Genomic DNA, 27,517 nt, shown 5'->3' with positions numbered 1-27,517 from the left:
TCCCACGCAGTCCCTTACAGACAGAGACTAAAAACAGACTGTTAGATTTGGCAAAAACATTGCAGTTAACATTACCTGACAAAATGCGAAGTGATGAAGTAATTATGGCGATGGCTAAGCATTTAAAGTTGCCTGAGATACAGTTTGACTCATTGGAAATGGCAAAAATTCAGTTACAAATTAAACAAATGGAACATGAGAAAGAATTAAAGCCGTTTGAGTACAAAAGAGAGAGGAAAAAGAAAGAGAGAGTGAGAGAGGAAAAAGAGAGAGAGGGAGGAAAAAGAAAGAGAGAGAGATAGAGAGGACAAAGAAAAGGAGAGCGAAGAAAGGAGAAAAGAAAGAATAGCCCTAGCAGAACAGAAAGAAAGAGAAAGCGAGATACAGATCAGGGAAAAAGATAGAGAGAGAGTTTGAACTTCAGAAAATGGCCTTTAAACAGTGGGGTTTGTTAAAGTGTTAAAGGAAAGCCCAAGTGAAGCGGAGGAAGTGCAAAAGATTGTACAGCCTGATCAAGAGGTGATTGATAAGAAGGTGGCAGATCTCTTTAAAGGATTTACTTGTGTGAATTTACTTGAGGAGCAGGTAAAGAAGTCACAATTTTAAGAGATACGGGAGCGAGTCAATTTTTAATGGTAAGAGATGAGGAGTTATGTAGTTTGGGAAGAATATTGCCAGAAAAGGTGGTAATATGTGGAATTCAGGGTGAGAGGAGTAGTGTTCCATTATATAAGGTACGGTTGAAAGTCCACTGAAGAATGGTGAAGAGGTAGTCGGAGTAATAGAGAAAATATCTTGTCCAGGAATACTGTTTATCTTGGGTAATGATATAGCTGGATCGCAGGTGGGAGTGATGCCTACTGTGGTGGATAAGCCAGTGGAAATCAGACAACTGAAGTGTTGAAGGATGAATATCCTGGGAATTTTCCGGATTGTGTAGGAACAAGGTTGCAAAGTCACAGGTTAAGACAAGAGGAGAAATCAAAGAGTGAAGATGAAGTTGAAGTGCAATTATCAGAAACGATTTTTTGATCAGATGGTTGAAAAAGAAGAGGTAGAGGATGAGGCGGATATTTTTAGTTCAGGGAAATTGGCGGAGTTACAACAAAAAGATATAGAAATAAAAAGGATGTAACAGAAAGCATACACAGAAGAGGAATCTTAGTGTATACCAGAGTGTTATTACCGTAAAAGTGATGACTTGATGAGAAAATGGAGACCTTTACATATGCAGGCGGATGAAAAGTGGGCAGAAGTTCATCAAGTAGTATTGCCGGTAGGGTATAGAAAGAAGGTGTTGCAAGTTGCACATGAGGTACCAGTGGGAGGTCATCTGAGAATAAGGAAAACTTAAGCTAAAATCCAGAAACATTTTTATTAGCCTGGACTACATAAAGATGTAGTTAAATTTTGTCAATCATGTCAAGTGATAGGGAAACCTCAAGCTGTGATAAAACCAGCACCCTTAATACCCATTCCAGCATTTGAGGAACCTTTTACAAGGGTCCTAATTGATTGCGTAGGACCGCTTCCTAAAACGAAAAGTGGGAATCAATATCTTTTGACGATAATGGATGTGTCTACTAGGTTTCCAGAGGCTATTCCAGTACAGAATATTATAGCTAAAAAGATTGTGCAGGAGTTACTCAAATTCTTTGCTAGATATGGACTACCCACAGAAATACAATCGGATCAAGGATCAAATTTTATCTCAAGGTTATTCAAAGAAGTTATGGATAGCATAGGAATAAAACAATTTAAATCAACTGCGTACCATCCAGAATCGCAGGGAGTGTTAGAAAGGTGGCATCAGACATTAAAGACAATGTTGAGGGCTTATTGACAAGGATAAAGGAATTCCATTCGTACTGTTTGCAATTAGGATGCACCTAATGAGTCAACCAAATTCAGTCCTTTTGCACTAAATTTTGGTCATGAGGTAAGAGGACCCCTTAAATTGATTGAGGAAAAATTGGTGAGTGAGAAATCGGAAATTACATTATTGGATTAAGTGTTAAATTTTAGGAAATGATTAAATAGAGCAGGTGAATTGGCTAGACAACATTTAAAAGTTGCACAAAATGTGATGAAACGGGTAGCGGACAAATCCAAAGTTCGTAGTTTTGCCAGTGGAGATAGAGTTTTAGTGTTGATACCAGTGGTAGGTGAACCTTTAAAAGCAAGGTTTTGTGGACCTTATCAGATTGGAAGGAAATTAAGTGAGGTGAATTATGTGGTAAAAACACCAGATTGAATGAATACTCACCGTGTGTCATGTGAATCTGCTTAAAAAGTACTTTGAAAGGGAAGGAGAGAAAAAGGAGGAGGTTTTAATGATTCTAACTCAAAGTGATGAACCAAATCCAGATGACTGTGAATTTAGCATACCTCAAATTAAATTGGAAAACGAGGATGTTGTTAAAAATTGTGATAAATTGTTGAGTTACCTTCCAAAGGAAAAACAAACTGACCTGAAAGAGTTATTGATATCACGTGGGCAAGTTTGTAGAGATAAATTGGGGAGTACTAAAATGGCTATACATGATGTAGATGTGGGAAATGCTGTTCCAATCAAACAACATCCAGATAGACTTAACCTGTTAAAATTGGCACAGGTTAGCAAAGAGATTGAGAGTATGCTTAAAAATGGCATAATTGAAGTGGGTTGCAGCCAATGGAGCTCACCCATAGTGGTACCAAAACCAGACGGTACCCAACGGTTGTGTGTGGACTATAGAAAGGTTAATGCCGTTATAAGAACGGACTCTTATCCTATCCCACGTTTGGAGGATTGCATTGAGAAAGTGGGACAATCAGCTTTTATTTCCAAACTGGATTTACTTAAAGGTTACTGGTAGGGACCTTTATCCGAAAGGGCGAAGGAGATTTCAGCTTGTGTGACTCCAGATGGTATATACCAATTCAAAGTTATGCCATTTGGCATGAAAAATGCCCCAGCCATATTTCAACGGTTAACTAACAAAGTAGTTTCAGGATTACCCAATTGTGCGGTATACATCGATGATCTGGTAATTTTCAGCCAGACATTTAAAACATCTGATGGAGTTATTCCATCGACTTCAGGAGGCGGGTTTGGTGATAAACCTAGCCAAAAGTAAATTTGGAAAAGCCCAAGTCACTTTGCTTGGCCATACAAATGGTCAGGGTCGAATGGTCACACGGGATGTAAAGACAACAGTTATTGAGGAGTTTCCGATACCCTCAAGACGAAGGCAAATAATGCGATTTCTTGGCATGAGTGGATTTGAGCGAACGTTTGTGCAAATATTTTGTAGCGCGGTTACTCCACTGATGGACTTGCTGAAGAAACATCAAAGATTTCAGTGGACAGTGGACTTTCAACAGGCATTTGACTGCCTGAAAGCTGTGATAACCAATGCTCATGTGTTGGAGAATTACAAGGGACTCTTGTGATCAGATTGAATTAAAGTATCTGACTTTAAAGAGAAGTGCCGAGGCGTAGAGAAATGGATGGATCGTGCAAAGACCTTCTTGTCCAAAGAGACTATCAATCGAGAAGGATTCCAGTTGGAGGAAGAAGAAAAAATGGACTACATTATTATACCTGTTGGTGTGTGTTGTTTTTTTTTAAACGAAAAAGTATATTTACCCTGTGCATTTCTTAAAGGATAGTGAAAAGGTGAAAAATGAATCCATCTTGAAGTTGATGGTTTATTTTTTTTTCTTGGGGGGAGGCGTCATGTGAGAGTACCTTTAAGAAATGGGTGTGTATATAAATATCTGTAGTGAGAGTACCTTTAAGAAATGGGTGTTTATTACTGCAGTGATGTCAGAGAGTGGGTGAAGCTGGGCTGTCTCTGCTTTTTACTTATGCTTTAGTCTTTTTGCTGCAGGGTAAGTTTGGTTTAATTTTAGTTTTGGAGAAGCTGAAATCACAACAGGATGTGTATGAATCTCTGCAAGCTTATGAATGTTCATTTGCTGATTTCAACGTGGGAACTGCTCTCAATAGTGAATTTAAACCTGATCTTTGTGTTAAAAGGGTCTTTTGTCTTAATGCTGTTTGGGAATTTATTAAGGATTGCTTAATGTTGTATTCTTTGGGGGTTGTATTTGAATTGATGGTTGCTAAGATGTTCACTATGTTTTAAAAATGTTAACTTGAGTTCATAGAATAAACATTGTTTTGTTTTTTAAAATACTTTTCCATTTCTGCTGTACCACACCTGTAGAGTGGGCCGTGTGTTTCCCCTACCACAATCTATTAAAAGTTGTGGGTCAGGTGAACTCCATGATACACTCTGGGGTTCTCTAATCCTTGGCCCATAACAACATAATCCTGAAATTTGGTAGTTCCAGTAACACGTTCAAGACACTCTTTTTCAGTCAGGAAGTATCAACACTCAGTTATGTCACTGATCTAGATGCATAGGCAATGAGAACCCAGTTGATTTGGTCATCTTGCTGTGTAACAAAATGGCACCTATGCCATTCTGACTGGCATCAGTCGAAATTTCCGTGGGCTTAGTCGGGTCGAAAAATGTCAAGCTTGGAGCCAGGATCAGCTGTTGTTTAAGATCTAACCATTCTTTATTGTAACGCTGAGTCCATTAAAAATCAGTGTTTTGCTTGATGAGCTGACGTAATGCAGTAGTTCTGGTTGAAAGATTTGAAATAAATTTTTCTCAGAAATTCACAAACCCAAGAAAGCGCAAGACAGCTTTCTTGTCTTTCGCTTACTGCATTGTTTTAATAGCTTAAATTTTATCATCTTCAGGTTTGATGCCATGTGCTGTTATGTTGTCACCAAGAAATTTTAGTGGAGGTGGCAAACATGCTCTTTCGCTCTGTATTCTCGTGAAAATGTTTGAGTCATATCATGTGTACTTTTGCTGTCAATCGACCAGAGATTATGTCATTGCCAAAAACACAAATACCTTCAATATTCTCTGTTGTTTTCTCCATTATGCAATGAAATATTTCTGATGCAGAAATAATTCCGAAGGGCATTCTTTTGAAACAATACCTTCCAAAAGGTGTGTTTAATGTGCAGAGGAGCTTGCTGCAGTCATCAAGCTGCATCTGCCAAAATCCTTGTGAGGCATTTAATTTGGTGAAAATTTTGGCATTGACCATTTCTGACATGATTTCCTCTCTTTTAGGTATTGGGTAATGCTCTCGACGAATATTTTTTGTTGAGGTCTTTAAGATCCATGCATATCCTTATGTCACCAGATGGTTTTTTCACAGACTAGGGAGCACACCCAATCTGTTGGTTGTGTCACCTTTGATATCATTCCTTGAGATTGCAGTCTCGTGAGTTCAGCTTTCAATCATTCTCTGAGAGATGTTGGTACCGGTACTCGTCTTGGTGGATGTATCACTGGCTTGGCATCTTTTTTAAGAAGAATTTTATATTGATATGGTCATGTGCCCATGCCATGAAAAACATCAGGGTATTCTTTCAATAATTGTTGGATGTCATCTTCTATTGTAGATGTCATTGAAGTATTCAGGAAGATTCTCTGAATCAGTTGCAAGTCTTAACATGCCTGAGCACCCAATAGCAAATATCGGTGATCATCCACTATTTCAAATCTTAGCTTTTTGTGAATACCCCTGTTGCTGGCATTTAGATAACATGAGCCATGCAAAATGATTTGATTTCCATTGTAATCTTTCAGTGAACATTCTGCAGCTATGTCGTAGTCACCTGTGATAGTAAACAAGTCCTTGGAGTTGAGTGGATTTCTAACTTAAATGTTATTTGGCTATTGCTGATACATACTGTTGTCATCCATTCATTACTAACGATGTTGACTTGCTGATTCTTTGTTGCTTGAAGAGTTTTCTTAGTTGTGTGAAGAGCTTCCTTTGTTACTTGAAGATGTATTTTTTGCTTGAAGATCAAAAATTTCTGCTTTTGATGCGTCACCCACAAGCAGGCAGGATACAGAACCAAGAACTTCACCCCCTTGTAGAGGGCGGCCTTTAATGATTATACCTGGCCATACCCTTGGACAGCTATGCACCCATGTACTGATAAATCCGCAGATCACCCCCACAAGTGCACTTCCAGGTCTGTCTCGCCCATCTCAAGATCTTCTCCTTATCGAGGAAGAGATGCAGCCTCACCACCATCGCCCTTGGAGGCTCCCCCACCTGTGACCTCCTACTTCATGCCCTGTATGCCCGATACACCGAGGGCCGGTCAAAGCCCCCCTCCCCCATTGCTTCTCCAACATGCTTGCCATTAAATTGGTGGCCTCTGCACCTTCCAAGTATCCCAACAATCCTCAAATTCTGCCTCTTAGAGAGGTTCTCAAGGTCCTCCAGTTTCTCTTTCAGCGTCTTCTGGCTGCTCATCACCATCCCCATCTCCACCACCAGCGAGGTCAGCTGATCCTCATGCTCCACCACCAATTCCTCCACCTTCTGGATCACCAGGCCCTGAGCCTCTTGTCTCTGCTCTACACACTCAATTGCTGCCCTAAGCAGCTCCACCACCTTGGTCAAATCCTCCAAGGCCTTTGTGTGCTGCTGGAATTTGCCATTTAGAAACTCCACCAGCTGCTCTGTTGACCACAGAGGGCATCACTGCCACCTTGCCCTCTGCCATCTTCACTTGTCACACCACAAAAATCTTTCCAGCTCCCACACTCCTCCGCTGATCCATACACCAGAGGAATATTACCTTCCCAGGGCGCTCATATACCTTTTCCCCAGAAACACCACACAACTCTGGTAGGGGAAGAACCTAAAAAGGCAGCATGGTAGCAGTGATTAACACTGTTGCTTCACAGTGCCAAGGAACCTGTTTGAATTCTCAGCTTGGGTCACTGTGCAAAGTCTGCACGTTCTCCCAATGTCTGCATGAGTTTCCTCTGGTGCTCCGGTTTCCACCCATAAGTCCCGAAAGGCGTGCTTGAATTGGACATTCTGAATTCTCCCTCAGTGTACCCAAACAGGCATGGAGTGTGGTGACTAGGGGATTTTCACAGTCACTTCATTGCAGTGTAATATAACCCTACTTGCGACACTAACAAGATTATTATAATAAAAAATGCACCTTTTGAGTGGGAGCCACCACTTATGTGACCACTCACTCCATGGCTGCCTCCGGAAGTTCCCCAGTAATTTCTTTAGTGACCACCCTACATTTAATAGACTTCCTCAAATATGAAACCTATTTTCCACATCTTACCTCTAAAACTTTCATAACCACAGATTGATATCAGGTCAGCTCCTAGCTTTTGCCTTTCTAAAGAGCCACAGCCTCTTCAATTTTTCCCAATGGGTCTAATCTCTCAGTAGATCCTTTTCTCTGCACCTTCGCCAATGCCTCTGTATCCTTTTTTATAAAAATCAGTACTATGCACATTAGCTCTAATTGGTCATCATTATTGCCACAGAATTATTCATGTCAATTGTTCAGCAATTTAATTGTCTTTCACAAGGCTCTAGTAATTCAATTTTATTTTAGGATGAAACTGCATATGAATTAGGAGATTCCCAAATCAGATGCCCCAACATAGGGCTCAAATGGGCACTTTGAAACACATCAAAAATATTATAGTAACATTTGAGGACAGAACTGGAACAGATTGAAGTGGATACAAGAGATGATTTCAAACTATTAGCGCTTTACCATACAATCAAAACGAACGTTGCTGGTACACATTAACTCACCATAGAATGAGTTAACGATCAGTTCTGTCAACATGAAGAGATACTCAGCAAAGACTGATGGTTTGCTGAAGTCATGCTGTCGAAGCATTGTCTTACACTTGGATAGACACAAGAATGCCAAGTTTCAAAAGGATGAACAGTTTATGCTGCACAAGGGGCTGTTTGTTGGCAAATTGGCTCTGATTGGTTAAGAAGTTGCCAAGGCAAATGCAGCATGAAGTTATTGTTTTCCCATTCTTTTGTTTATTCAGAAAGGTGCAGTGTCTGGTAATTGTCCTCTTGCCTGAAGATGACAGACCCTTGCATATGAATATATGTAACTTCCAGTAAGCATGATCTACATTGAAAGCCTGACTGACAATCTTAAATTGGCTGTTAGTGTAATCCTTAGCACACTCGGGATTATTTAGTAAATGCTGCCCAAATGCAGTTTTTGAAGCATTTTGGTTGAGTAGTCAGTATTCTGCCTGCTGTAAACAGAGGATAGTTTGTGCTTTTTGATATGATCTACCAGGCATTGGGATGTACTGTTTACAACAGCACTGAAATCCATATACCACATTACCTTTTTGTGCAGTAGGCATAGCGACCTTTTGCCTTGATAACATCCCATTCAAAGAAAACACCGTTCGTGTTGCCATTGTTCTGCAGCAGCTTCTAACTAGTTTCACCTATTGCGTAAACTTTTTTTTTTAAAAGAGAAGTTAATCCTCTAGGGTAATATGGGGATACTGAGCACTTTTCAAGTCCAAACGTGGCAGCCTTTGGCCCATTCATGAGAATGAGTGATGCACAATGAGCAATAATCTGATTGGGCTAGACATGATCACAGATCCACCCAATTCAGGGTCAAGCTTGCATGTGATCAAATGGCTCAGGCCCCATTTATAACATTACATTTTCTTTTCAATAAACAAAAGCATAGGGGGCAATTTCTCCCTGATACGTCCACACGGCGACATCCGAGCCAACTTGCCAATCAATCAGCACCCCATTTCTTATGCAGTATAAATTGTTGTTTCCTTTGAAATTGGCATTCTTGCATCTGTCCTGGTGCAAGACAAAAAGCTTCAACAGTATGTTTTTTTTAAAGCAATACTGAAATTTTTGCTCTGAAGCGACTAGCTATTTTGTTATTTTCTTGTTTTGTGGGAGCTGGGCTAGATAAGTCAAATGAGTTACTGAGGCTTGAGCTGGGTTTCACAGAAACAATAGTCACTTAACCAGAGACAATGGGCAGAATTTTGCTGACCTCACCCATGTACTAACAGCCCGGTCGTAGTGTGTGGGTGGACACTATGGATGAGGACTGGAAAATTGGGAGTTAGTGGGTGGGGGGAGGGGGGGTTGGAGGCCAGAGCATACATGGGGAAGGCTATTGTGGGCAGTGGGGCACTCAGGGTGATCATGGAGGCAGGAACGCAAGTCCAGGGTGTGTTAAAGTTACTTACGTCCTGAACCCACCGCCTTTCTCTTTGAGGAAGCTGCTGCCTTACTTGAAACCGGGCCAACTACAGCCCAATTCCAAAAGCTGGATGAGGCCTATAGCCTCATTATCATTTTTAACAATGCAACTTGCCTTCTAGGATCGGGTTAGTCACCTGTCTACCTGGCAGCTTCATTTATAGCCAGAAATGGGTGGGGTAGAGATTTGAGACTTTAACCAAGCATTCCCCCCAACACCACTTGACCCAAGCACACCTGTTTTTTTATCCATTTGGAATTCAGCTGAATGTGACATGGAGATATGCAAAAGCGACTCCAGCAGTTTATTAACCTACAGTAATTTGCTGGTTTGCACAATTTAACAGAAATAATTCACCTAAATAGCATTTAGCCCTCCAACAAATCAAATTTATTGTGTTAACAAAGTCAGTTAGAATTTAAACTCAGAACATTTCCTAGTTACAAGGTATTTTAAACAAGAACAAAATACACATGGCATCACATATCTTCCAATGGGATGCATTAGCAATTGTCATTTTCTTTCAGAAACACACAACAGGCATGTGGACGAATCACAAGATAAAGTTGACCAAGGTAACAAACACACAAGAATGGTATTAGTTAAAACTTATCGGGATGGGGCTGTATTTTTCCACTCAAGCAAACTTTTAAACTATCTGCAGTAACTTGCAAAATTAGTTCCGTAAAAGACATAGAAAATTAATATATTCACTAAAAAGGTACGTTTATTTTTTCAAACATTGTTCGTACTCAGTTGTACACCATGTCTTAAAATCGTAGGATTTTCAAGTTACCCGTTTGCAATTCTTTAAAAGCAAGTATAGCTCATATGATTCACTTTTAAAGTTTCAGCGTTAAAGAAAAAAACAGACCAAAAGGTTAATTTCAGTTGATCTGCATTTGGTCCATTTAATACCTAGTGCATATAGAGTACTAGGTTGAGAGTGATCAGGACATTAAAACTTTTAGCCTCCTCCCAGTCAAAACAAATCTAAATTGGTATATACAGTATCTGTATAAATTCATACCACATATGTCTGAGTTGCAGAGGGTTATTTTATAACCTGTAAGCAATGTTGATAATAGCACATGACCTCAGGCCACGACATTCACCAGCATTTCACTGTTCATAAAAAAATCATTTTCTCATTGTACCATTATGGTATAAACAGAATTAGCACCTTGGGAGCAGTGGGATACTGAAAGGTAATATATAGGAGGTAATGAGATGCAGCCAAACCATCCTTCAGCTTTATAATTACATCTTCTGAATTTCTCTAATGTTCTGCATCCCATTGTTTCCAACTTGACAATTCTATACCTATTTACAAATAATTACATGAGGTAAACTTTAACCATTCTGAACTCTGGCAACTGAAAAAAATGTCTGAGTAAATGATCAGTTATAAGGTTTGTTTTACTCGCTGTTGTAAGTTGCTGATTAAAAATTATTGTATTGAGATTTTGGAATGCTGTAAATCGGATGTGTTTTTAATAAAAATGTAGCCAATATTAAAAACCTTTAGCACTAAAATGTTTCTTTAAATCCAAACTTAGACATATTGCTAATTTCCACTTCCAACACATTATGCTAAAAATTAAACTTAATACTTAAAATAATATTTTTAATTTAAAATACTTAATCATAACTGGAAACAAAATCTCAACTTCAAGCAACACAAGAATGTTTTTCTTCTTATCGCCAAGTGACCCAGGTTAAGAAAGGTACATAAATGCAAACAGCCCAGGAGTCATTCAATCAATTCATTGGGATTCTGCACATTATGGCTTAAACCAGAGACCTCCAAAGAATTAGTGACTCAATAAAATTATAGTACAATCTTAGTGCAGAGAAACATCCCACCTCTTCCTACCAGCAGGTTACTGACTTTAATATATTTTAAAATATTTTTAAGTAGAAAACTCACCAGGTTCAGGAATATAAAGCAGAATTTACGAATTAGACCTTGACTGTGGAGCATTTCAATTTGACTCATTGGGAAACATACTCTGAATTGTATAATTTTAAAAACCATCAAGTGATCCTACAATAAATACAAGTCAAGATAACCAGACTGCTTTCTGTGGCATTTCCACACTAGATTTGTTATACACTTGCGAAAACAATGTTTTGTTCAAAACTGCTTAGTTCTGGTGAAACCATCAATCAATACGGAAATTCAAAAAGATCAGCCTCCCACGTTCCCACTTTCAGATCAAATTGCTCTCTTCACCTCAAACCAAAATTTAGGCTCTCAACAAAACATAACATGAAACTAAATTTGGAGTTTTTGAAAGTAGCAGCAAGAAATACTAGGATCTGTGAATTTTGCTGTAGTATTTACCAGGGAGGTTGGTATCCTTTCAATTCATGTTTAATTTTGAAGAAATGGAGCTTGTTTATAGATGTACTGAATTGATGGGTTCTCCTTTCAAAGTTTTAAAATAAATCCTTGAGAGCTATTTTAAGTGATCAAATGGGTTAAACCAATTAAAACCATTATGTCAAGCCCAAAGTCTAACCTACACTGAAAAAGGCACAATCAGATTCATATAAGTTACTCTAGGTAGATTTAACAAATCTTTTCAAAACCAAGTATCAAGACATTAATACAAGGTGCCATTTTTTATCTTGGACACCAAATATTGCAGTGGTTTAACATCAATACTAAATGAGGTATTACATTTTGAACACTGACAACTGCATATTCCCAGAGCAAAACCAATAAAGATTTTAATAGTTTGACAAAATATGTAACTGATCAGATAACCTCAAAAGCAGTGTTGCTTTTAATGCAGCAGTCTGATACCCCTGAAAGAAACTAGGAAAGTTCCAGTAACACCTTTCACAAAACCCAGATATCAGACCACTCACTTAATTCTCAAAAACAAGAACATTCAAAGCTGCTTGCTTGCTGTACAGCATATACAGACCATGAAGGCCATAGAGCAGTTTTAGAAACACCAACACTAATTGTCTTTTAATTTTATAGCATATTTTATGTACATTGTATAACAAATTTTCAACATTTTTATAGTTAATGATTTTCCTGCCTTACATAAAACATCCTAAAATCTGTAAGCATGACTGAACTTAAAAGCATGCTTTTCTGAAAAAATAACTAGTTTTGAAATACAAATCAAACATAACGTCAAATGTTACTGCATCCTTTCCAGTTTTCTAAAATACGAAACAACCATTTGGTTGCCATCGGTCCTGAGTTCACAGTAATAAAAATCAGTACAGTTCCTACAGTTCGGCTCCCGAAAGTATGAGCCACATTTGTGAACAGCTTATACACAAGTATAGCAAATATCCAAGGCTGTATTAAGACATCTTCATTAGTAATTGCGAAGTCTCTCATTTCAATCTGTCTGAGGTTAGCTGACAAAGTTGTATACAAGGAACCTGGGTGTTCCACAATACTCTGTTGCAAAGAGTTTACCATCTGGAGTAGGATCCGAGAATGCAATCTCATCTTTACTCAAATACGATCCATATACGAAATTGCTCCTGCAAAAATAATACATTTATTTTTCTTTTCAATATAGGAGAACGGATTAATTTTAAATAATACAAGTTACTTAACAAAATCTTGAACACTGATGGGGCCAGTTTCATTTACGCAAATATCCTCCCCTCCCCCCACTACAAAACCTCTTCCCTCCAGTATACTCCATGGGGTGGTGGTGCAGCTGGATTAAACTCCTGGGGCTTTCCCACCACTGAGCACTGCCAGTCCTGAAGGCCCGCTCGCCTCGACCAGGGTCTCACACGCTTGTGGCCATGGAGCACAAGGACTAGGCCACCTCCCTCTGGGACTGTGCCACATCACTCAGTGACTGTGTAACCTCCCTCCAGGACTGGCACAGGTCAACCAGTGCCTAGTCAATGCCGACAACGCCCTTAGCCATAATTCTGTGTGACTGGGCCAAATTCTGGAGTGCCGCTGCAATGTCCAGGTGGCCCTGGTACATAGTTGACTGTGAGAGGGCAGCTCTGTCCTGTGCCTCGGCCAGTGCCTGCACAGAGTGCCCCAGGCCTTGGACACCCTGACCCATGGCCGATACCTTTGCCCCAAGGCCTCCACCGCGGACACCACCCGTGCGATGTTGGCCTGAGTGACCCGCATGGTCAGCACTGCCTCTTGCCCGTGCAGGTGATTGGACTCCTTCATCTGCACCTGCAGCCGCTGGATGGTTGCTGACAGCCTCTCATGTAGTCCCTGACTCGGTGTCTGTATCTCGATTATAATGAGACCGCCCTTGCCAGACGCCAGAGACCCGTCTGGACAGCAGATAGACCCTTCGATTGGCACGCCCTCTGATCGTCCGTCCCCTCGGGGATTCCCACCTCCACCTGCTATACCGTGACACGTGTGCGATGCGCACCTGATAGTCCTCCAGGAGCTTCTTTACTCAAGTGCCCAGCTGAGGTGAGCTTCTCTGGGACAGTGGAGGGTGTTGGAGACAGCTGTGACGGGATGTCAGTGTCGTCCCCGGACTGGTGCTCTAAGGTGTCTTGGACTGGTGTTTGGGGGCTCACATCCCTGTCCGTTGCCTCCTCGTCTCTTGAATCTGCTTGGGCTTGGGGACACCACAAGGGCCCGCTTCATGGACAGGTGATCTTGCAAGTCACAAGGCATGATGCATGATTGGATCATGGGTTGGGGCAGTGAGGGTCATGCCACTCACACCATGGGAAACCGCAACGCAGTGGGGTCTCACTTGGTTGCCAGATGCCGACCTGCGCCTCAATAACGGTGTACGGCAGCAGGTGGCAGCCTCCTTCCCACCCCGGGGAACAGGATGGCCCACCTCGCCTCCACAACGTCCAGTAAGGTCTTGAGCTCCGCATCCGCAAACCTGGGTGCTGCTCTCCATGCTGCTATCTTGTTGGCTGAGATGAGTGTGTGTGGGGAGTTGAGTGCTAATCTGCGGCTGCAGCTCGTCAGCCTCTCGAGTGGCAATCCCAGCCCCGGTGAATCGGACACCATTTTTCATTGGAATAGAAATCCACTGATTCAGTCCCAGAGTCAACACATAGTTTCTGTAACAGAGAATCCTGCCCCGTATTCTAGCCATTGCACGGTTGGCAATGATAAGGCCAGCTCATTTTCAATTACCAAGTTTTGATACACACATATTCCATATGACCAAGACGTTTCCTTGAATACTGTTTTAAGATTAGATTACCTTTTCTAGTTATGGATTTCTTTCAATCCTTTGAAAGTTGTTAACTTCACTCTCAAATACAAAAATGAATTTTCATCCTCAATGGATGAAAAGCCAATGTAAATGAACTTTTCCCTGATCCGAATAGCAGCATACGGTTTCCTTCTGAAAAACATCCTTACTAATTTGACAAACAAAACAGAAGACTAAAAGTTTGAGCAATGTAACTTGCATGCACATCTATCGAAACCTACCAAATGTATCCTGTCACACCCCTTACAAGGATGTTTCTCCCGACTTGGGAGTTTGGAGCTAGAATCAGTCTCAAGAGTTGGGAGTGGGTCATTTACCATGAGGTAAGGAGAAATCTATCCACTAAAAGGGTCATGAATCTTTGGAATTCTCTACCTTAGGGAGCTGTGGATGTTCAATTCTCAAGTATATTCTTTGGATACTAAGAGAATCAAGGGATAGGAGAATTATATTGCAAGAAGGAGTTGAGCAATCAAATCATCCATGATCTTATTGAACTGCAGAACAGTTTTCGACAAGTCAAGTGGCTTACTCCTGCTATTTCTTATAAATTTATATTTCATGCTGGACTACCTGGAAGAGAGGTGGGGTACAACTCTATATCCAAGGTAGAATATGCTGCTTCCCATTTTAAATGGGGACATACACAGATGATGCCTTCTCTGCCAAATTATTTCCAGCATTTTCTGTTTCTATTACAGAACATGCAAGGTTGAGAGATCAGAATCTGCTAACTCTAGAGGGCAACAGTAGTTAGAAAGTCTCGTCAGTCGCCTGCTCCAATTTTAAAATGAGGAATCAGCCACATTTGCTGACATCAATATGATTTAAACTAATGGTCAGAAATGATAATTGTCATTACAGAAGTCATATTTGTTAGTTTCAAAGTAGTAAGTACAGCAAAGGTCAAGAAGAATAATCGAGTGACTGACCGAACCATATGTTAGCACTTAAGGAAAACGAAGGAGGTGTTAAAGAATGACATCTGAATAGGTTCCTGTGGTCGGCTTGGGGCCAATCGTGTGCGCGAGTGTTAACCCCAGCCGACAGGAAGTTTGCATGGGCCCTGGGAGGAGGGCCCCTTGCAGTGACACCAGTGAGCCGCAGCGTTAAGACCTATTGTATAGTATTCTGTGCCTGTGACTTAACTGCCTTTGCCTTTCATCAATAAACCCCTTTGTTAACTACTGGAAGCCTCCTGTGTATGTCTCGAGCCAACACATTGATGATGTTGTAAAAGTTTTCAATCACAGCTGACAGTTGTCGTGAATGGAGGGGGATGGAGAGAAAGGAAGGAACAATTGAAAAAGTACAGAAGCTCCAGCAAGAGTCAGAATCATTTCAATCGTGAATGAAAATGCCGATCATTGGTGAACTCGACCTATTTGACCCAGGAGTTGAGGATTGAAGTCAGTACATCGAATAGCTCAGTTTTCTTCTACAGCAAACAAGGTCACAGGCAAGGTCAAGCAGGCAAGGTCAAGCAGAAGGTGGAACTTCTGACAGTTCCCAGGCCCCAAACATATAATTTAATTACGAACTTCACGTCCCCAGAGGCACCCAAGTCAAAGACCTTTGACCAGATAGTAAAATTAGTTATATAACATTTCAACCCGAGGCCCTTAATTTTCCTGCAATGTTTTAAGTTTAACCCTACTGAGAGGGATCATGGAGAGTCTGTCTCAACCTTCAAAAGCCAGGATTTACCAGTTTGCTCAGCACTGGGTTCGGGACCCTGCTTAATTACATGTTGCACGATTGCTGGTTTGTGAGATATACAACATTAATATCCAGAAGAAGCTTTTGGCAAAGACCACGATTACGTGGAAAAAGTGATGGATATAGTTCAATAACGCAGTGCACCGAAAAAGGCGCAGCAGAGTTCCAAAGCATGTCTGAAGGGGAGTTAACAGTATGGGGAAGCATGGCCGCGAGGTCTGCGGTGGGATCAACAGGCACAGCACAGAATCAGACACGGTCCTTGGGACCGGACCGAAACCCAAGGAGCGGGAAGAAGTGGGACATCAACCCAAATCCAAGGTGGACTGCTGTCGTTTCGACGGAGACGATCCCCAGGAGACCTGTCATATTCATGAGTTTACCTACTTCTGATGTACATTCAAGTACGTTGCCAAGTGAGGCAAAGCACACCAATGCAAAAACATAAGCAGCAGCAGTCCACAGTGCCACATAGTGGAGAAGAGCTCTGAAGGAGAGCATGCAATGTATCGGTTGAATGCAGTCCAATTGAATAAGATGGCTCCAATTGAAATTATCTTATGAGTAAATGGTAAACCCCTCAAACTGGAAGTAGACGCCGGGGTTCGGTGACCGTAGTGGGCGAGCAGACTTTCCAATATCTTTGTGCAGAAACTCAGTCTTTAAGCTTTAAAGTACTACAGTCAAGCTTTCACCATTTTGAAGATCCATGGAAAAGCCAATACCCCAGTGGCCTACAGAGGGCAGGAGGCCAATCTGTCTTTGGTTGTCGTGGAAGGACATAGAACCAGTCTGTTGGGAAGAGGCTGGTTACAAATGATTGGAAAATGGCTTTCCAGTGGTATCCTCCAGGATGTCTTAAGGAGCCATGAAGACATCCTCTACAAGGAACTGGGCCGGATTATGGCCGCAAAAGCCAAATTGTATGTCAACCCGGATTAGATGGCTAAGTTCTTCAGAGCCAGACCAATGCCATACGCATTGCATCAGAAGGTTGAAGCAGAGCTAAGAGATTGGAAGAGCAACGTATAATCAAGCTGGTTCAGTTTTCAGAGTGGGTGGTTCTGATAGTCTATGTCCTTAAACCTGATTGTTCGATAAGGATTTGTGGGGACTGACCATAAATCAAACTGCCGAGGTAGACCGGTATCAGATTCCCCAAATCAAGGACTTCTATGCCAAGCTGGCGAGGGGGGGCTTACCTATTCAAAATTGGATCTCAGTTATGCCTACCTGAAACTAGAGTTGGATATGGCGTCTCAGAGGTTTGCTACAATCAATATCCACAAAGCCTCGTCCAGTATACCAGACTGCCGTTCAACATTGCTTCAGCCTGTGCTATCTTCCAACGCAGGATAGAAAATCTCCTCTCTGGAATTCTCACGGTGATGGTTTATCATGATGACATGCTAGCGACAAGCGCTACACCAGAAGAACACATGGCCCTCCCAGAGAAAGTATTAAAAAGAGGTTTTGTGATGTAGGGTCCACTTAAAAAGGTGCAAAATTTACTTTTCAGGTCTCAGAAGTGACGTACCCTGGATTTTGCAAAAATGCAACAGAGTTGCAGCCCTGGAAGAAAAGGTCATGGCTATACAAAACGTCCATCCACCCAAAATGGCAGTGAGCTTAAATCCTTCCTCAGTATGGTGAATTATTATGGGAGGTTTATTTTGAATTGAGCCACAACATTGGCACCAGCAATTAGGGAAGAATCAGCGATGGCAATGGAGAGCCCCAAAAGAAGTTTTCAGAGTTGCGAGGCAAGCATTAGAGTCTTCAAACTTCTTGGAAAACCCAATGGTGCTTACATGTGATGCATACCCCTACGGCATGGGAGTTTTGTCCCACAATGTGAGATGGTTCGGAGCGCCCCATCGCCTTTGCCTCAATTAGCCTTTCAGAAGCAGAATTAAACTATGCCCAATTTGCGAAGGAGGGCTTAGCGGTTATATACGATGTGAAGAAATTCCCCCAGTATGTGTACGGTTGATGGTTCGACATAAGTAACCGACCACAAACCATTACTGAACCTATAACGGGAAGAAATTCCCATGCCGCCTATAACCTCGGCAAGGGTGCAGCATTGGGCTTCGCTGCTGGCAGCCTACAACAATGCTGTCCAGCACCAACCTGAGATGCAAATTGCTAATGCGAATCCATTAAGCGTCTGCCCCTACACAAGAGCGTTCCACCACCATCTGTACCCCAGGAGATCATTCTGGCTTTAAACTTCCTAAACACATTGCCAGTGGCCACTGGGCACATCTGCAACTAGACACAAGGAGAGTCTATACTTTCAAAGATTAAACAAATTATACAATCTGGCTAGTGTTACGAGAAGTCTGACAGCGGAGGCCCTACTTCACTCATCAGGATGAACTAACATGTGAAGAAGGCACGATCATAGAGTCATAGAAGTCTACAGCACAGAAAAGGCCCTTTGGACCATCGTGTCTGAGCTGGTCAAAAACAACCACCTATTCTAATCCCATTTTCCAGCACTTGGCCCATAGCCTTGTTTGCCTTGGCATTGCAAGTGCATATCTAAATAATTCTTAAATGTTAGGGGGATCTCTGCCCCCACCACCCTTTCAGGCAGTGAGGTCCAGGTTCCCACCATACTCTAGGTGAAAAGGTTTTTCTGACAGCCCCTCTGAACCTCCTGCTCCTTACCTTAAACCTATGCCCCCTCGTCATTGATCTCTCCACCAACAGGAAAAGTTTATTCCTGTCTACTATAACTATGGCCCATATAATTTTTGCATTTCAATCATGTCCCTCCTCAGTATCCTGTGCTCCAAGGAAAACAACCCCAGTCTATCCAATCTCTCTTCAGAACTAAAACTCTCCAGCCCAGGCAACATCCTGGTAATCTGCGCTGTAGTCTTTTCAGTGCTATGACATCCCTCCTATAAAGTGGATTCCAGAACTGCACACAATATTCTAGCTGTGGCATAATCAATTGCTTTATACAGTTTCAGCCCTCCCTGCACTTAAAGCTAAGTATACCAGACACCTTCTTAACCACTTTATTCACCTGCCCTACTAAACTTAAGGAACTGGAGTACATGCACACTAAGGTCCCTCTGATTCTCAGTGCTTCCCAGAGTCCTGCTATCATCATGTATTTTCTTTCTTGTTTGTCCTGCCCAAGTGCATCACCTCACACTTATCTGGATTGAAAATTGTGAAATTTACACCCAAGTTTCTAGAGAATTGTGGTATTATAAGTATGCAGTAATAATTCCTAAACAGGATTACTCAAGGACAGGGGAAAGAATCTATGCATCAGTATTGGTGAATGGTGAGTCTGGGGAAGGATGTATAGATAGTGTGGTCACATTGAGATCAAAAAGGAGGTGATGTTGGGCGTCTTGAAAAACATTAAGGTAGATTAGTCCCCAGGACCTGAGATCTACCCCACTGAGGGAGGCAAGGAAGGAAATTGCTGGGGCCTTGACAGAAATCTGGATTCTCACTGGCTACAGGCGAGGTCCCAGAGGACTGGAGAACAGCTAACGTTGTTCCTTTGTTTAAGAAGGGTAGCAAGGATAATCCAGGAAATTACAGGCCAGTGAGCCTTGCATCAGTTGTAGGGAAATTATTGGAGAGGATTCTTCGAGACAGGATTTACTCCCATTTGGAAACAAGTGGACGTATTAGCGAGAGGCAGCATGGTTTTGCGAAGAGGAGGTAGTGTCTTATTAACTTGATCAAGTTTTTTGAGGAAGTGACGAGGATGATTGATAAAGGTAGGGCAGTGATGAAGGTAGGGCAGTGGAGGTTGTCTGCATAAACTTCAGGAAGGCCTTTGACAAGGTCCCTCATGGCAGACTGGTACAGAAGGTGAAGTCACATGGGTTCAGAGGTGAGTTGGCAAGATGCATACAGAACTGCTTGGTTCTAGAAGACAGATGGTAGCAGTGGAAGGGTGCTTTTCTGAATGGAGGTGTTCCACAGGATCAGTGCTGGACTTTTGCTGTTTGTCGTATATATAAATGATTTTGAGGAAAATGTAACTGGTCTGATTAGTAAGTTTGCGGACAACAAATGTTGGTGAAATTGCAGATAGCGATGAGGACTGTCAGAGGATACAGCAGGATATAGATCGGTAAGAGACTTGGGCGGAGAGATGGCAAATGGAGTTTAATCCAGTCAAATGTGAGGTAATGCATTTAAGAAGGTCTAATATGGGTGGGAAGCAAACAGCAAATGGCAGAACCCTTAAGAGCCTTGACAGGCAGAGGGATCTGGTTGTACAGGTCTCCAGGTCACCGAAAGTGGCAGATGGAGAAGGTAGTGGTGGTGGGGGGGGGGGGGGGGGGGAGGGTTCGTTATGGGGGTTTGATGGCTAGCTAAGGCCCAAAACCAAACTGTAAATAAATGCCTATAAACATGTGCCTCGGCCATATTGGGGAATGTAAAATATGTAAGCCGGCTAAAGGGGGCGGCCACAGTTGTTATTACGAAGATGCTTACCTGTAAATATACATGTTAATTTTTGCGTGTTTTTTTTTCTCTCTAATAAGTTGTTATTTGTTCAATATAAAATATGAAAACTCAATAAAAAACATTAAAAAAAAAAGAAGAAGGCTTATGGCATCATTGTCTTCATTAGACGGGGTATTAAGTATAAAAATTGGCAAGTCATGCCACAGCTGCATAGAACATTAGTTGGGCCACGTTTAGAATATAGTGTTTAATTCTGGTCGCCACACTACCACGAGGATGTGAAGGCTTTGGAGAGAGTACAGAAGAGATGTACCAGGATGTTGACTGGTATGATGGGTATTAGCTATGAGAAGAGGTTGGATAAACTTGGTTTATTTTCACTGGAATGACGAAAGTGGTGGGGCAAGCTTATAGAAGTCTACAAAATTATGAGGGGCATGGAAAGTGGTAGTCAGAGCTTTTTCCGAGGGTGTAAGAGTCAATTCCTAGGGGTCATAGATTTAAGGTGCGAGGGGCAACGTTTAGAGAAGATGTGCGAGGGAATTTTTATTTTTAACACAGAGGGGAACGGGTGCCTGGAACTCGCTGCCGGAGGTGGTGGAAGCATGCACGATAGCATGTGCGATTAAGGGGTGTCTTGACAAATACATGAACAGGGTGGGAATAGAGGAATATGGGCCCCGGAAGTTTAAAAGGTTTTAGATTAGACAGGCAGCATGGTGAGTGCAGGCTTGGAGGGCTGAAGGGCCTGATCTTGTGCTGTACTTTTCTTTGTTCTTTGTAATACTTTGAAGTCAGAGGTACATATGTGTAATTAGTTTACAAATCAGCAAACTCAAAGGGGGATTGTGCTAGTGGTTTGTATGCCAGTGTTCAATTGGAAGAATGACTAATAAGCGCACCATTAATCTGTTTCAGTTAAGCTTGAAGAATACAGTATATATAAATCCAGCATAGTGAGAAAATATAAAAACATATAATATACACACACACACAAAATTACCTGAGGCAATCAGTCATTCTTGTAGCAATTGCTTTCCGCCGCATCAAACTGAAGACCCATACCCTACTTATTCCACAAATTGCAGGTTCTGGATTGGTTGAACAACACCACGCTCGCTGGCGTTCGAGCATAATTGCATCATTTGACGACTGCTGAGTGGCTTTATCTGCTATAACTCTGAAGCCCTGTAAAAGTTGAACAGCAAAGAGATTTCATTTCCATGGATTTAAGCTGAACTATTTTTTTCTCTGAAGAGGATGAATAACCATGTTACCAGTTTAAGTTACTAGATAAGGTGCTAATGAGAGGGCTAGAAAAAGGAAAATTAAAAACATGCCTTAGATAAACAAAACAACTACTTATAAGCAGTCACTACATTCAAGATATAAAATGGAATACAAGTTTTGAATATTTTTTTAAAAAGTTAAAATATACAAACCTGTTGTATATGTTCTGCAATTAAACAGCCAGCTACTTTTCGATCATTAGAAATGAAAAGAAGTGTTTTTGTCCTAGAAGGACACTTCAGTTCTGCGTGCTGAAACCCAAGGTCGTTATCAACCACTTCACGAATCTCTTCAACCTGCGGTAAATATACTAGTCTTAATATATAAATGTAACTGAATTTAGCTTTCAATGTTCTTTATATACATAAGAACATAAGAACTAGGAGCAAGAGTAGGCCATCTGCCCCCTCGAGCCTGCTACGCCATTCAATGAGATCATGGCTGATCTTTTGAGGACTCAGCTCCATTTTTCGGCCTGAACTCCATAACCCTTAATCCCTTTATTCGTCAAAAAACTCTCTCTCTTTATCTTAAAATCATTTAATGAAGAAGCCTCAACTGCTTCACTGGGCAAGGAATTCCATAGATCCACAACCCTTTGGGTGAAGAAGTTCCTCCCAAGCTCAGTCCTAAATCTACTTCCCCTTATTTGAGGCTATGCCCCCTAGTTCTGCTTTCACCCGCCAGTGGAAACAACCTGCCCGCATCCTTCCTATCTATTCCCTTCATAATTTTATATGTTTCTATAAGATCCCCCCGCATCCTTCTAAATTCCAACGAGTACAGCTCAGTCTACTCAACCTATCCTCGTAATCCAACCCCTTCAGCTCTGGGATTAACCTAGTGAATCTCCTCCGCACACCCTCCAGCGCCAGTATGTCCTTTCTCAGGTAAGGAGAGCAAAACTGAACAGAATGCTCCAGGTGTGACCTCACTAACACCTTATACAATTGCAGTATAATCTCCCTAATCTTAACCTCCATCTCTCTAGCAATGAAGGACAAAATTCCATTTGCCTTCTTAATCACCTGTAAACCAACTTTTTGCAACTCATGCACTAGCATACCCAGGTCTCTCTGCACAGCAGCATGTTTTAATATTTTATCATTTAAATAATAATCCCTTTTGCTGTTATTCCTACCATAATGGATACCCTCACATTTGTCAACATTGTATTCCATCTGCCAGACCCTAGCCCATTCACTTAATCTATCCAAATCCCCCTGCACTTACAGTATCCTCTGCACTTTTTGCTTTACCACTCATCTTAGTGTCGTCTGCAAACTTGGACACATTGCACTGGTCCCCAACTCCAAATCATCTATGTAAATTGTGAACAATTGTGGGCCCAACACTGATCGTTGAGGGATACTACTAACTACTGATTGCCAACCAGAGAAACACCCATTAATCCCCACTCTTTGCTTTCTATTAATTAACCAATCCTCTATCCATGCTAATACTTTACCCTTAATGCCATGCATCTTTATCTTATACAGCAACCTTTTGTGTGGCACCTTGTCAAAAGATTTCTGGGAATCCAGATATACCACATCCGTTGGTTCCCCATTATTTACCTCACTGGTAATGTCCTCAAAAAATTCCACGAAATTAGTTAGGCACGACCTGCCCTTATGAACCCATGCTGTGCCCAATGGGACAATTTCCATCCAGATGCCTCGCTATTTCTTCCTTGATGATAGATTCCAGCATCTTCCCTACTACCGAAGTTAAGCTAACTGGACTATAATTACCCGCTTTCTGCCTACCTCCTTTTTTAAACAGTGGCTTAACATACAAGATAAGCAATCCTAAGTAAGCTTGCACACATTGAATTTCTATTGTTTACATACATCTTGAAAGTCACAAATTTTTCAAATAAAACGCAAAAGCTAGAAACAAGAAAATAAAACAGAAAATACTGGGAATATATAGCAGGTCACTCAGCAGTTGACTGCAGGTTGTTTCATGAAAATTGCAGGCCTTACAGCATCTGTGGACAGTAAGAAGTCTTACAACACCAGGTTAAAGTCCAACAGGTTTGTTTCAAACACGAGCTTTCGGAGCACTGCTCCTTCCTCAGGTGAAGCAGCAGTGCTCCGAAAGTTCGTGTTTGAAACAAACCTGTTGGACTTTAACCTGGTGTTGTAAGACTTCTTACTGTGCTCACCCCAGTCCAACGCCGGCATCTCCACATCATGGAAGCATCTGTGGAGAGAAGGGAGCTAACGTTTGAGTCTGGGTGACTCAAACAGATCTATACTGTGAGGGAGGGGGGGTGGCACACTGGGGCGGAATAAAGGGCCAGTGATAGGTGGTAATTGACAAAGATGTCATGGAGAAAGACAAAGGGAATGTAAATGAAGGTGATTAGGGCCAAGGTTGATGATGATAGCGGCACATAAAAAGAGATTAAAATGTGTTAATGGAAGAACAAAGGTAAACAGTGTGTCAAAGGGCAAATAGGAACAGGGAACAGATGGCCCAAGTGGGGGACAATGGCGAGGGAGAAACAGAGCAATGGAAAAAATGAAAATAAATTGATAGAAGTTGAACTCAATGTTAACTCCGGAAGGCTGTAACGTGCCTAGTCGGAAGATGAGGTGCTGTCCCCTCCAGTTTGCGCTGGGCTTCACTGGAACATCACAGCAGGCCAAGGATGGACATATGGACATGAAAGAAGGATGGCGAGTTGAAACTGAATCGATCTGTTTTTCCCTCCCAATCGTCCCCACTTACCCCAACCAAATTCGGCCACCTGCTCCCTGTTCCCCTCGTTGCTCTTTGCCACACTGCTTACCTTTGTTCTACCATTAAAACATTCTAATCCCTTTGTGTTACACTATCAGCACCTTTCTTATCCTTAATCACCCCCTTTTGCATTCCGTCTTTCTGGCCACGGCATCGTTGTGAATCTCCACCTATCACTGATGCTCTATCCAGCACCACTGCTCTACCACCCCCCACAACATCCGCAGTAACTTGCTTTTATTTTTGTTGCATGAATGTATTGGATCAAATTTACAAAATATCTTAACAGAAACTTTTTTTTAAATAAAGTTATAGTACCCAATTAATTTTTTCCAATTAAGGGGCAATTTAGTGTGGCCAATCCACTTAGCCTGCACATCTTTGGGGTATGGGGGGGCGAAACCCACGCAAACACGGGGAGAATGTGCAAACTCTACACGGACAGTGACCCAGAGCCAGGATCGAACCTGGGACCTCGGCACCGTGAGACAGCCGTGCTAATCCATAACGCCACCATGCTGCCCTATCTTAACAGAAACTTAACTACAATGTTTTGATTGGATAAATCATGTTTTGCAAGTTATTTTATGGGAGTCTTGAAGTCTTGATCAATTTAAGAAACAGCAGTAGAGCATTTTCCTTGTAAAGTGCACCAAATTATATAAACAAAGCAGAATGGCAATACAGAAAAAAGATACCTTTCTGAGGGCATATTTTGGATCATCAGGAAGAACCATTATTATTTTACCATCAGGATATTCACCTAAAATTCTCTCCTTCTTCCAGCCCTGGTTAAAAAAAAAATCAGAATTTAAAATAGGTAAATTTTAAAATGATAATTTAGCATAAAAATAAAAGTATTTGTACAAATTGTGAAACATCTGGGGCGTGATTCTCCGAGCCCCGCGCGGGGCCAGAGAATCGGCATAACCGCGCCACGATGCCGGCGCGCGATTCTCCGAGGTGCGGAGAATCAACGCCATTTGCGCCGGCGCGTTTGACGCGTGCCAGCATTGGGCCCCTGGAATTCTCCGGCCCGGATGGGGCGAGCGGCCGCGCAGATACAACAGAGTCCTGCCAGCGGCGTTCACCCCTGGTGCTGCAAGCGGGAACTCTGCGTGAAGGGTCGGGCGCCGGCTTGTGGGGCGGGGAATAGTGCTCCTTCACCTGGGTGGGTCTGGCCCACGATCTGGGTCTCTCTCCCCACCAGACCTACTTTGTTACGCGGCCGGACCCTGACCCCCGACGCCATGTTGAGTCGGGGCCGGCACGCTGAAGAAGTCCCTCGCACATGCGCAGGTTGGCGCAGCCCAACTACGCATGCGCGGGTTGGCGCGGTGCCCATTTGGCGCTGGGAAGGGTGGCTGGAGCAGCGTGAACCGCTCCAGCGCCGTGCTGGCCCCTTGTGGGGGCCAGAATCGGTTGTCCCCGCGCCCGTTTCACACCGTCGTGAAACGCAACGGCGCGAACACTTGGTCTCCATTTTGGAGAATCGCCCCCCTGGTCTTGTAGCCAGTTGATGTACAAGTATTAAACAGAGGGCTTAAAGGTGAAGGTGCTAACTGGCATGATTTATTGATTCAATTTGAGGCATTAGGATCAACACAGGGGCTGGGAAAACAAAACACCAAACTACAAGGGCAGTCCTACAACATGTATCAATGAGGAAAATTCTGCCAGTCCAAAAGACACAATGATTGTATCCAATACTTTAGTATTTTTGTGACTAAAACAATACAGAAATTAGTCTTTTCCTAGTAGAAATCACAATTTAAAAAGAATAAATCTTTCATATTCAAAGTGCTTCCCATCTCCAGTATTGGTATATTTTAAACACAACAGGTTCAAGAGGAAACAGTTGTACGCTGCACTATGAGAAACTGCAAGGTGGCAATGAATGCAACTGAAATCTGCTTCACGCCCCCCCCCCCCCCCCCCCCAATTCATATGCTTGCCCATACTGAAAGGATGGTGCTTTTCTTGGAAGGGAGAGGGAAGAGGAGAAAAAAAAAATCAGACGGGTATTCAGCAGGTCACATGTTGAAATACACTTTTAAGGGACTGCAGCATGCCATCACTAGAAGGGGTGTCACGTGATCCAGTCTTATTTCACATGGGCCTGTGAGCAGGACAGTTTTGCTGCTGACATCTTCAAGCTTTCTACCCATCCATGGAGAACATCTATGACTAGATGTTGGTAAAGTTAGCATAGATATAGTATCGTATAGTACTGTGCCTAGCCTAAATAAACAAAGCCATAATTCATTTCATTATGTGATTAGTGCTTTTATAACATTATATAAAAACATGGGGCGCGATTCTCCGCTCCCCCACGCCGGGAGAATCGCGGGAGGGCCGGGCGAATCACGACACACCGCCCTGGCAACCCCGGCAATTCTCCCACCCCCCCTAAAATGGCGTGTCGCGTTTTGCGACACACCGCTCGGACAATCGCTGCTCGCCGTTTCTCACGCCGATTGGTGATTCTCCGGCCCGCATGGGCCAAGCAGCCTGACGAACCCGACCGGTTCACGCCGGCTTCAACCACACATGGTCGCTGCCGGCGTGAACATTGTGCGACTGGCAAGTGTGGGGCCTGTGGGGGGGCGGAGGGAGGATCGAGCACCACGGGCGTGCTCATGAGATATCTGGCCCACGATCGGTGCCCACCGATCGTCGGGCCGGCATCTCTAAAGGACGCACTCTTTTCCCTCCGCCGCCCCGCAGGATCAAGCCGCCATGTCTTGCGGGGCTGACGTCACTTATGCGCCGCCGGCCGTGTCATTCCCGGCGCGCCGCCTTGACGCAAGCGCCACGGCCGGGCGCTCGGGATTCACGCGCCGCCGCTCCTAGCTCCCGGGGGGGGGGGGGGGAAGAGAATAGGGGGCGTCGGCCGTTTCTGAGAATCACGCCCAGTGTGTTCAGCAGTGGTCAAACAGCATGGCATCAAGATTAA

General features: G+C 42.6%; 1 protein-coding gene across 1 annotated transcript in view; it reads right to left on the bottom strand.

Annotated features, from left to right (window-relative positions):
- Window positions 1-9,503: 9,503 nt before the first annotated feature.
- The window catches only part of LOC119972468 (N-acetyltransferase ESCO1-like), a 51,478-nt gene continuing 33,464 nt past the window's right edge, over window positions 9,504-27,517 (bottom strand). The window contains exons 7-10 of the mRNA XM_038809209.1: window positions 25,260-25,349; window positions 21,963-22,106; window positions 21,524-21,708; window positions 9,504-12,652 (exon numbers count right to left, since the gene is read on the bottom strand). Of these exons, the coding sequence (XP_038665137.1) occupies window positions 12,520-12,652; window positions 21,524-21,708; window positions 21,963-22,106; window positions 25,260-25,349 (552 nt within the window). The 3' untranslated portion in view covers window positions 9,504-12,519. The remainder of the gene's footprint in view (window positions 12,653-21,523; window positions 21,709-21,962; window positions 22,107-25,259; window positions 25,350-27,517) is intronic.

This window comes from Scyliorhinus canicula, chromosome 10, assembly GCF_902713615.1.
Source record: "Scyliorhinus canicula chromosome 10, sScyCan1.1, whole genome shotgun sequence".
NCBI lineage: Eukaryota > Metazoa > Chordata > Chondrichthyes > Carcharhiniformes > Scyliorhinidae > Scyliorhinus > Scyliorhinus canicula.
The sequence above is the reverse complement of the archived record's forward strand: the minus strand, read 5'-3'. Positions and strand labels throughout refer to the sequence as shown.